Source organism: Chelon labrosus (assembly GCF_963514085.1).
Source record: "Chelon labrosus genome assembly, chromosome: 1".
In the NCBI taxonomy this organism is placed as follows: Eukaryota; Metazoa; Chordata; class Actinopteri; order Mugiliformes; family Mugilidae; genus Chelon; species Chelon labrosus.
In genome coordinates this window covers 15,560,827-15,572,914 of record NC_140337.1, presented here as the reverse complement: position 1 = coordinate 15,572,914, position 12,088 = coordinate 15,560,827, and the positions used below count along the sequence as shown (strand labels likewise).

The 12,088-nt window shown below is 42.2% G+C and overlaps 1 protein-coding gene across 1 annotated transcript in view; it reads left to right on the top strand.

Moving 5' to 3' along the window:
• LOC311493352 (ADAMTS-like protein 1) overlaps positions 1–12,088 on the top strand; it is a 93,567-nt gene that overhangs the window by 71,801 nt on the left and 9,678 nt on the right. The window contains exons 6-15 of the mRNA XM_084551973.1: positions 711–837; positions 1,781–1,855; positions 2,918–3,075; positions 4,288–4,399; positions 4,471–4,609; positions 4,703–4,753; positions 4,844–5,048; positions 6,033–6,180; positions 6,859–6,943; positions 10,661–11,001. Coding sequence (XP_084408099.1) covers positions 711–837; positions 1,781–1,855; positions 2,918–3,075; positions 4,288–4,399; positions 4,471–4,609; positions 4,703–4,753; positions 4,844–5,048; positions 6,033–6,180; positions 6,859–6,943; positions 10,661–11,001 — 1,441 coding nt within the window. The remainder of the gene's footprint in view (positions 1–710; positions 838–1,780; positions 1,856–2,917; positions 3,076–4,287; positions 4,400–4,470; positions 4,610–4,702; positions 4,754–4,843; positions 5,049–6,032; positions 6,181–6,858; positions 6,944–10,660; positions 11,002–12,088) is intronic.

The window sequence follows — 12,088 nt, the reverse complement described above, 5'->3', positions numbered from 1 at the left end:
GTCTTGTTTTGGTATTTTTGACATTCAATAGTTTTGAGAATAATGGACATGGATTGTGAATACTTGAAAGGCTTGATGGGGTACTGCTTTGGAGTAATCAGACAAAAAAGCATCCACCAAAGTTGCTGTCCGTTTCAGAATAAGAAATATCTTCCTTTAGATAATTGTTTAGATGGTTGTTGCATTCCCATGCATTTGAATGCAAGAGGTACAAAGCAAGTAAATCCAAGAAGACTAATACACTGTAGGATGATTTATGCTAGCAACATGCCATCTGCTTTGCAAATGAATACTCAATGAGAGTACTGTTTGAGATCTGGCCTTTGACTGACAGGCCAGGAAATAGTTTACAATGCATTTTTCCTCGGTTGAATGGAATTACGTCCCAAGGTGTTGTGTGTGTGCAGAGACACGCAGGGATCTCCTCTTACCAGCAGGAATTGCGAAAAACTTCATCAATCAAATGTGGACACTTGCAGATAATGTTTTATAAAAAAAACAAAGGAGGAATGTATTTTGGAAACATAATCATCTCTAAAGAGATAATTCATGCTATTTTAGAAATACAACCAATTGATATGAATACTGTAGAAACCAGAGGGTTTGTTTGTGTGTACATTACATTACATGGTGTGAAGAAAAGGGTTTTCTCAAATTTTGATGGTTTCATGTCTGTGGTGGTGTTAATTTGTTTTCCCTTTGTGTTACAGATTGTTGGTTGTGATCATGAGCTGGGAAGCACAGTGAAGGAGGACAACTGCGGTGTCTGCAACGGCGACGGCTTATCCTGCAGACTTATGCGAGGGCAATACAAGTCCCAGCATGCTTTAGGAAAAAGTACAGAATCTTTTCTTAGACAGTCTTTATTTTTTTTCTTTCATAACAAAAAAACAAAAAAATAATCAAACTATTGCTAGAACTTTTGCAACAAAAATGATCACAAATAATGTCTTCAACCATTGAGACTTAAAGGGGAACTACTGTTTTTTACAACCTGGACCTTATTTCTGGCATAAAATACGATTGTTTACTCACCCATATGACTTTTGTGTAATTTGTAATCCATATAGTGGGAGTGACTGGGGCACCGAAACGCAGCCTCTAAATAACGCAAACTCGTTAATTTCACCAATATTTTGTTATGATATGCACCGCGACGTTTTCTACTGCTATGGTTCGTCCACAACCTCAGAATCGGAAAAATATTCAGCCATGTTGCAAAAAACTAGCAGTAGCAAATTACAGGTAAACAAGCCGACCGTCGCAAGTGCGCGCGGTGCTCAGAGATGACATCGTCCAGGTCAGAAGACATCATCCAAGGTCTGTAGGTCAATCTACAGACCCCGGATCATGATAACAGGTGACTCCGGACTCAACGGGGAATAGCACTAGCGTACAATAACAAAATATTTATGAAATGAACGAGTTTCGCAGCAGATAATGCGTTATTTAGAGGCTGCGTTCCGGTGCCCCAGTCACTCCCACTATATGGATATACGTGGATCTAAATATCTCCCGATGGACTACAAATTACACATACGTTATATAGGTGAGTAAACGATCGTATTTTATGCTAGAAATAAGGTCCAGGTCGTAAAAAACAGTTGTTCCCCTTTAAACATTTAAAGTTGGGATACATCATGGGTATTATAGGATTGAGTCATTTTGCAGTTTATACTATATCATGTTACTAAAACTTCAAGATATTCCCACTTCTGTGTATATCTCTGAGTACTGGTTTGCTACATCCTCATTGTTTTTTCTGTTTGTTTTGTTGAAGCTGAGGACACAGTGGTCATCATCCCCTACAAGAGTCGCCACGCTCGTCTCGTCCTGAAAGGCCCGGATCACTTGTGTAAGTCCTGGTAGGTCCAGGGTGCCCTTCCATTCAGTTGAACATTATATTTGGCAGTGTAATTTTTTTTTAGTGCTGCACAAATGCTGCACACTGAACACGGGGTACTCTGTATTACTCTGAAGCTTTAGCTATGTTTTAATTACTTCTGATGCATAAAGAGTGTTGATTTTTGTTTTATATATGTTCAAAAAAAAAAAAGACTTCGTGACGTTTTCTTTTTCCAGAAAACATGTTGTTGTACTTGGCAGACCTTTTGTAATTGCTCACACTAATACCAATATAATTAACCTCATTAAATTTTGGCCTCTCCCGTAAAGACTGCTCTTAAAAGTAGCCCAGGGCACACTAACCAGAAGAGGTATATATTTCTTCCCTTTACTCTGGCTCTGGGAGGACGTAAGGCTTCCAGCAAATATCGCTGATGTCAAAGTGCTGGCAACAAACTCCCCAGTGCATCAAATCGATAACAAATGTTTCATCTCCGTAGTACCTATCCTTTACGCCACAGTTAGTTTAAAGGCCGTTTCCTGAATAGACGTATTTTTCATTAAATATTTCCCCCCATTTTTTTTTTTTTTTTTACCCTGAAGGCACTTAAATTGTAACCATCTGGTGGCCTATGATGACTGCGGCTGGTTGCTGCTTTTTCCTGTGTTTCTCTGTTGTTTTTGCTCAAATGTCCTCGCTGGAATCACACGAGGCCTTGTTAAACCAGTGGTGAAGTGAGGTCAAACCGAGGAAAGGCTCACTGTAATCCTGGCCTGCTTACTGACCTGAAAAACCCCCCTGGCAATGCCAGAGCGAGAGTATTCGCCTCCAATCACAACAGCCCGACTGCACTCTTTATGTGTTACTGGATCGAATGAAGGTCTGGGTCAAACGGCCTGTGGTTAATGAAAGTCTTCCTCTGAGTTTCTAAACATTTTAACCTTAAAAGCCTCATTTTATTTCTGATTAAAAAACAAGGCACAGGGAATAACGACACTCTGAGGATGCGATGACAGATGATGATAGTCAAACTTGTGCTCTGGTTATCTGCTTTTGTTTCTTGTTCATCAGATGTGGAGAGTAAAACTCTAGAGGGGCTAAAAGGTGAAGTAATCCTGGATAAATCTGGGCAGTACCACCTGGAGAACACCACCTTGGACTACCAGAAACTCCCAGATAAAGAGATCCTGAGAATAACTGGCCCTCTCGGAGCCGACTTCACTGTCAAAGTAAGAATCTTTTTGCTGGTGGACATATAGGTGGATTTAGCGGACAAAGAGACACAGGTATATCTCAAGAGGGAGTGGAGACCAAAGCTGAACTAAAAAAAAAAAACTTAATTATTAGGCTCCCATTTATTAGCAGCTGATTGCTGAGACTCAAATTAATTGTTTTTAAGACAAATTAGTTTACTCGTCTTTACCTTTCTTATCAGGTAGCTAAAAGCAGCAGCCCACAAATCTGCTTGCTTCCAAACGATCCCAATCAGCTTCGCTCTTCTGACCGGCCCACATTACTGACTGGGACCTCTGAAAATAGTGCAGCCAAGCCAAACTGGGCTCAGATAAGATTTTTATTCATGAACTCTTGGTGAACCAAGAGTGTTAAACTGAGTTCAAAGCAGATCTGATTTCATTTATTTAGATTGGAATGGGTTTGAGCCGCTTAAATATGAAATCGAAGAAATGAGTTCGTTTACTCTCTTAAAGGGACAGGATATTTTTGAAAGAGTGTGCCATGCACTTATGGTGGTTGCACATGGTCTTATATCTTTGGCTGCCACAAGTAACATTACTCTACGTCGAAAATGCCACTTAATGATGCTTTTTACTTGTGTGTTAAAACATGACACCACTGGGTTCGTAAATACAGCAGACTTACAGCGCCGTGGCACAAATGCTACAACATGCACACACGACCTCTCTGTTGAGGGCAGGTGAGTGGACGTTAAAAATGAGGTCACAGGCCACAGACAAGGAAATGACTGTGAAAACTTCCGCCCTCATAAACACTATTCAGGATCAGATAATAAATAGGAACCGAAATCTGAGAAGCTATAAAAGCCATAACTTTCTCATCTGTTCTGAACAAAACCAAAGCCAGTTCATTTCACAATGATGGAAAAAGTTTGGACAAAGACAGAAAATCGTGTTAAAAAAGCTGCCAGACAGTCTTTCCACATTAAACAGTCATTTTTTTTAAAGTCATTTGTTGACATTGCCTCTGAATTAAATCTTTTCCCCTTAAATCTCACACTTTAATTTTAACCATACCGGCGGTGTTAGTTGAGTAAGTGAGGAATATCCCGTGGTCATTCTTTGTCCAAAGAGGACACTGAACTGTACAGAAGGTTGACCGAAACAATGAGCTGAAAATGTTTAATGACGGTGTAAACTCTCAGGATATAATTAAACGGTGACACTTGAACGTTGTCTCCGTAGGTGCAGTTTGTCAGCGGAGCAGACAGCGTGATCCAGTACATCTACTACCAGCCCATCATCCACCGCTGGAGAGAGACCGACTTCTTCCCTTGCTCCGTCACGTGTGGTGGAGGTAAGCAGCAGCCGCTCTGCTGGTGTTTTAGATAAATTACGGTGTAAATTATGGTATTTCTTTCTCTGTAGGTTACCAGCTAACCTCAGCGGAGTGCTTTGATCTACGAAGTGGCAGGGTGGTTGTTGACCAGTATTGCCATTATTACCCAGAGAATGTCAAACCAAAGCCCAAACTGCAGGAGTGTAACATGGAGCCCTGCCTGGACAGGTGGGATACCACATCTCTAAGGGGATTTACCTGGACTAAACACTTAATTTCCACTGTTTGCATTCTAAGCCCTAATTTTCTTTTTCCTTTTAGTGATGGCTACAAGCAAATTATGCCATACGACCTCTACCACCCCCTGCCTCGGTGTGTATTCAACTACCGCCAGATAAAATAGTGACACGTACAAAAAAGTTCACAGCGCAAATCCTAACACCTTTGTCTTTATGAGGTCAGATGGGAGAGCAGTCCCTGGACGGCGTGCTCCACCTCCTGCGGTGGCGGCATCCAGAGTCGCTTGGTGTCGTGTGTGGAGGAAGACATGCAGGGGACCATCACTCCCACAGAGGAGTGGAAGTGTCTGTACTCGCCCAAGACGGCCATACTGCAGCCTTGCAACACCTTCGACTGCCCCACCTGGCTGGCACAGGAGTGGTCGCCGGTAGGTGCCCTTCGTTAGTTTGTTTTCGAACGTTTCAAAAAGGCCACGTTGAGCTTTCCATGATTAAAGTAGTCCCCTTGTGAGAATACGAAATGAAAAACGCTTAGAGAGTCCAGCTAAAACACCAAGGAGCCAAATGTACACATGTAAATGTTTCCTTGTGTTCTGTAGCTGTTACTACCTGTGAAGTCAAATATTAGCAAACATCTCATTTGTCACCATAGGGAGTCTTATTTAACCAATGAGAAAAAAAAAAGATTAATTATTTCAGCGAGAAGCAAAAAATGTACTCAACAAATTGTCCAACTTGAAATTTTGTTGGCTCCACAAACAAAAAAACATCATCCAGACCGGGACACGAACGCTTGCAGCAGCTTAAGCTAAAACACAGCCTTACTTTGTGATAAAGAGTAACACTGCTAACCCCAATTTGTGTGTCCCTTGCTACCCCTCGCCCTTCAACTCACCATCCAAAACACACAGAGCGTTTTTAAACCGCCAGTCAACAGCACACTGAGTTATTTTACGCTCTGAGCCGTGACACATACCCTGGCGGTGGCTCTAGATCAGTGTTCTGGACATCTTACATGTTTAGCTTTAATTCTTAAATCTGCGGCTACATGAACTAATCCTGTTATAAATGTCCGATATAAATTCCTCGTGGGAATTTTTTCTACCTCACCTGTTGAAGAGGCACATGCAGAAGCCTGGTGAACCACATTCGTGGCCCCCTAAAATGCTGGGGATGCTGTTTATCTAGCACATTCCTCCTCTGCCTTTAAAAGGCTTGCTTTGGCAGAATATGCACAAAGTTCACTCCTGAGCAGAGAGCTGCCGCGATTTTAAAGGATTTCTTACTTAACTTTCCCTTGAGTCGAACACTGAGACTATCTATCAAACCACGGGAATTAACCTAAGTAAAGGTAGACCAATAGACTCACCATCATTCAGTTGGTAACAAGCTTTATAACCTGTGACCATCAGTGTACGGTCACCTGTGGTCAAGGCCTGCGCTACAGGGTGGTGCTATGCATCGATCACAGAGGACTCCACGCTGGAGGCTGTAACCCCACCACCAAACCCCATATCAAGGAGGAGTGCCTGGTGACTGTGCCCTGCTACAAGTCCATAGGTGAGTGAATTTGAGTGTTTTGTCATGTTTTAAAGCGATAGTTTGGTTTCTCTGAAGTAGGATTGTATGAGGTTCTTCTCAGCCATAGTCAGATACAATATTAGATACAGTAGATGGTGGATGGTATGTGGCCACGCTTGGAGAAGGAGATAGGAGTGTTGGTACAGAGCTGCTGTGGATGGGGTCAGCAACAACACCTACACCAAACAGCCACAACATTAAAACCACTGACAAGAGAAGTAAATGACATTGACCTTCTTGTGACAATACAATGTTCTGCTGGGAAACTTTTGGACCCCCCAGTTAGACCAGACCAAGCACCCCCATCCCATAGCAATGACACAGCATTAGATTAGCAACTCTGTGTTCTGCATGTGTGGTGCGGTTGCTATAACTGCACAGTTCCCCATTAGTGAAGGCTGTTCAACAAGGGGGTGACGCAGTTTTTAGCTTACACTTAAACTGACAGGGAATTGTAGAAGGTGGTTAAAATTCGGTTTGGTCCTGACCTCAGCTACAACAGTTCATTGTTCGGCTTTGGCCCGCTTCTCCAAAGCGGTGGCATGCCGATGACCATCTAGTGTAGGTAAAACACCCACATGAAACCCCACGGCAAATAAACAGAACTGTCCGCTTAACCGCAGAGCTCGCACTCGTCTTTTCTGCCCTTTGCTCCAGATACGCTGCCTGTCGAGGCGAAGCCCGTGTGGCATAAGCAGGCCATAGAGCTGGAGGAGGAAGTGACTGTGACTGAGGAACCAACGTGAGTAGCAACCGTGCATCGCCAAAAACACTGATCGCTTCTCAGCATCTTTGTTTGCTGCTTCCTTTTATGAAAAGCAGAAGGAATTGTAATTCAAGCTATAAAAATCTACTTTCATATATGATTTTTTTTTTTTTATTAAACCTAATACAGCTGTGCAGACTATCACAGGGGTTCGGGCCAAGCTGTAAATTACCATTATGGGAAGATGCAACTGCTAAAGCTATACAAGGTTTTGAAAGTTCATAACCCGGAAAATGAAGTGGGAATTTAATGCTGTAAATTTCCCCTTTATAGAATTACTGTTGCTCCTCAGGGGTAAAAAAAAAAAAAAGCAGAAGTCAGATCCCAGATAGTTTCAACAACTGTTTTCACAACCTGACTTACCTGCAGGTGAAATTGAAACAGACAGGGCCCAGTGGCTGCCACAAAACCGCCACAGTATCACGGGTGTGTTCCTGTCAGAAGCAATTTTCCTCAACTCTGAGCCATAATGTACAGCTGTGGCTCCTTTTTTTTTTTTTTAGACACTTGTCAAAATATGCCTCAATTTAAGTGTCGGAACGCACCTTCTGGATGCCAAGTGTTTGTCAACTGTTTTGGACGGGACAAGTAAAACTGACTCATTTTCGACTTCAGTGGAAGTCAGTATTGTCAGGCGTACGAAATGAAAATGTTCCATAAGGTCATTTAAGGCGAAAAGGGGTAAACTGAAGGTGAAAGAGAGAAAAAAAGAATCTGTTTGGAAACCTTCGGTCACTGGCTACCAGCATTACCTCAGCAAGCCCTCAGAAGTTCCAGATGTTCTTGTCCCACATATCAACTGACTAATAATGGCTGTCCCCTGAAGATGGACAATATCTGGACTCTACCCAGCGTCTTGCATGACTTGTATTAGCAACCATGTTAGCCAGTTGAAAACATCTGTTTCTTTGACTTATCTTTGGAGAGGGAGAGAGGAGGCAAGAGAGAAAGAGACGCCAAAGCATGTGATTTTGCTCTACTGCAAAAAAGAAAAAAAAGAAAAAAGCATGTCTTTCCTCAAAAAGCACATAAATATCTGTGTATAATATGCCATCATTCACAAGCCAACAACAATATCTGCCTACCATATGGGGCCAGGTTACGGATGTGAGGGGAAGGAGAAGGAAATTCCTGTGCTAGACTTATTGCACCTTCATTGCCAGGCCTTATGCCTGAACCGAACCACCGCTGTGCAACTGCTTGAAAAATTAAACCCGCGCAGGTCCCTCAATCCGGCCAAAGGATTTTTTCACCATGAGTAAACAGTAATTGATGGAAACTAAATTGATATGATTAACATTGGGCCGCGGCGGATATTACACAAATCTGTTGTTTCCTTCCGCGGGTGAAATGGAGATTGTTTTTTTGAACTGACAGATGTATTATAACTACGCATGAAGACAAACATTTCTGCCTGTTGACTCTGTTGTTGCCGTTCCAAGGCCTAACTGCCGGTGATTCATTAGTTTGTCCAAAACACGACGAGTCCTCGAGCTCTCATAAAGAGCCAACTCCGCTGCGATTATGAGCTCTTTATTGAGGCATCTTATAAAACAGCACGGTGCTCTTGTGTTGTGGTCAGGCTGTTCAAATAAGGAAGAATGCTGCACACTGGTGAAGGCTGCCTTGTTCCTTTTCTTTTTTTTTTTTTGTTTATATATTTACAGTGAAAACACACTTTGGTGCTTTCTGTGGCCGCAGTCACACATGAGTAGAAAACAAGGTTGAAGACACTGCGACATTTGACCCAGTTTTGGTTTCGCATTGCAGTTATGCACATGCACATCATCACTTCAATGTATTAATTTCATACGCTACTACCATAATAACCTATTATCGCAACCAGCAAACGTCACCAAACTTCAATTACTCGAAAGTGTTAACGTTTTTATGACTTTTTATGAGGTCGTTGAGCCATATAACAATTAAAAACTTCGTCTCTTCCTCTCCCCGTGTGCTACCGTCATTTTCCAGTCCCGATAATAATCTGCCAAAAGTCCAAACAATCCTAAAAGAAAATGTTCTGACAAACTCTGAACCTCTGTCAGTTGGAAAAAGTTCTTGCTGGTCTGAACCTTGTCCTAGGGGAGGATTCACATTTTGGGGTTAGGGGTAACAGTAGGGGTAAAAGGGCCTGACAAACAAATGAACAAAAATCCAGATACTTAATCATAATAATGAAGTGAGATACAGAGCCAAACGATTATAAGATGCAGAGGTGGACGTCACTTTGCTGATTAAAATCAAATCATTCACTTTTCATTATCATCTGCATTCAAACATGCATCCACAAGACACTGTGTGACCTTTCATAACACTATAATCTTCGAGTGCTTCATCTGATGGTCTTCAGTTCAGGAGTAAATGCAGTCTGCTGCAAACTAGACCTATCAACCATTTGACTAGATTAATAGCTCATATGGCATTTGTTTGTTCGTTATGATCGTTCCCATGGAGATTAGAAGCTCCAACTTCCATTCAGTAACTACAGAGTTAGTTACAACTGTGACTCAGCTTAGTCAGTTCCACCCAAGGGATTTTCTTTCCCTGCCACCATTGCCTTTGTGCTCGCTCTGGGTATTTCAGACTCAAAGTTCTGTAAAATCCAGTTAAATGAAATTGAATTTGGTGGCAGGGTGGTTGGCACAGGTTCTAGTTTCTAGTGCCAACTCGGATAGACTCCAGTCCCCCTCGGCCCTTTAGAGGATAAGCAGTAATAGATCGTGGATGGATCCTCTGGGGTCTTGAAAAATTGTATTTGTACTGAACACTACTAATATGACATTTTAAACTATGTCGCTCAAAAAGTCACAAGAAGTTGTGAGTGCAGTCCTAAAAAAAAAAGAATGGAGGACGTATACATCTCTCTGTTGTTCAACACCAACTACAATTGGACACATTCTTTCTTCAAGGTTTGTGCTTCGTTTAATTTAATTTCAAGTAGACTAAAAGGTAGGACTTAATGGTTTCTATAAGAAATAAGAAGTTATCATTAGGGGATCACAGCTAGACGTGTGGTACAAGTTTTATACTTCCATATTTCAATAAGTAAATCATTTCATAAGCACTTAATGAACACAAGCACAGCATGAAACAGCTTTTATGATCTCCTCCATCACCTGATGTGAACCTGAATCTTTGCAAATCTTGTGGTGTGAAGTAGGTCTTGCGTCCTTGATCCTTCCAAAGGCGATGGTTTTCATTTTAGGAAACATTTTTCTGTGCATTAAATTCTTGTCAGTGAAATTTGAAGATCTAAAAGCTTTCTGTTTCATTATTCCATGTCTACTAAAGCTGCTGAAGGGGTGAAAGCTCAGTCTCTGTGCCTTTCATATTTCCTCCTCTGATCCATTCCTTAGGATGAGGAAGGATGCAAATGAATGCCATTTATCCTAGAGTTGCTAAAAGTAATGCTTCACAGCTGTTCAGTTAATCACAGCAGGACTGTAAATACTTAATGAGTTTATGAGACCTGGAAGCAAATGGATTAAATCTGTTTACGGGCTCGGCTAAAAACCTGTGAACCACCATTACACAACTCTTATGTGAGCAGTTCTGGATTGGAAACAACCCTTTTCAGATTGAAAGTGAACTTCTTTCCAAACTAGTTTGGCGTAAATATGCAAGTATTTTTCCAAAAAGAGATGATATTTGTTGTATTTGTGACCGTGCTCTCTGTCTTTTCCTGTTCAGCTTCGTCCCTGGTCCCTGGCAGCCCTGCAGCAGGACGTGTGGCGCCGGGACTCAGCGACGGACGGTCAAGTGCCAGGTGCTGCTTTCCTTCTCCCAGACTATTGCTGACTTGCCCAATGATGAATGTGAGGGGGATATGCCTGCCACAAGCCAGCCTTGCTATCGCACTCCCTGCTCTGGAGTGTTGGGCCAACGAGGAGAAGACAAAGAGCACGAGGAGGAGGAGGAGGAGGAGGAGGAGGAGGAGGAGGATGAGGAGAAGGGCAAGACACTGCAAAAAGAAGAACTGCACGACTGGGAGTATGAGGGGTTTACAGAGTGCTCGGAGAGTTGTGGGGGAGGTATGAATCTTCAATGAACTCTCTAAAATAGGATAGTAAAGAAAGTAGAGAGAACAGGAAAGAGAAGTTTAAATGGCAGTGTCTCGTTGAGGTTGTATAAATCATTGCTTTAAGCTAAAATCTAAAATCTGATGATGATAACATTCACTTTCAATAATATTCAAAGCCTTAGTTTAGCATGTTAGCATGCTATGGTACTAAATAGAAGGTTAATGGGACTTCCATTGGTTGTGCATGTATCTGGCCATAACCCAAAGAAGTGGGCACATTACAACTTTTAAATGGTTTTCTAAACAAATCTGGATTTTCAAAGGCAGTAGGGTAAATGCTGTGGGGACCATGAATATCCCTATAAATTTCATGACAATCCATGTAACATTTAAGAAAGCAAAAGTGGCCGAAAGAAGAAAGCTGAGGAAAAAACCTGATGCAACCATAGGCGTTGTTAGCAAACAGTCAGGAGAGTCCTACATTAATCACTGGATCACAAGTTTTTATTGTGTAAGTGAAGAAAACGGATTATATCTCTGAATTTGTCCTGGCTGCTACATGAAAAGGAATGAAATGCTCTTGCCAGTAACCAGTGACCTTATGTCAACAGATGACTGAAGCCATTTCAGTGCAGGCTTTGAAAAGAAGAAGTTATGTGATATGAGATGATAATGGATGGAATACCAAGCTTAACCCTAAAGGCCATACATCACTAACGCTCACAGCAGCAGTGAAAGCTGGGCCAGACAGAGACAGCTTTCCTAAACATCCTGCCAACATGCGTTGAGTCCCACTTTAATCTCCCCACCTCTGCATCCGAGCCTGTGCGCCTGCACGGTGTGTCTTTGTGTTCGCGTCTGCACGGGTGTGCGTTTGTGACTTGACTTCTGCACATGGGCGTAGGCTGTCGTCAATGTCCTGTGTGTATGTGAGCTCCCCCAAACTCAACAAACTCCCATTCGGGGATGATTACAGACTGGTATCAGATGTCACATACACACCCTCAGGGCTGCACTCCTGTGGACCATCACACCACTGTGGCGTTTGAAGTGCCGGCTTCACTGTTATTGTCCCCAGCATTAGAAGCAGACTCAGA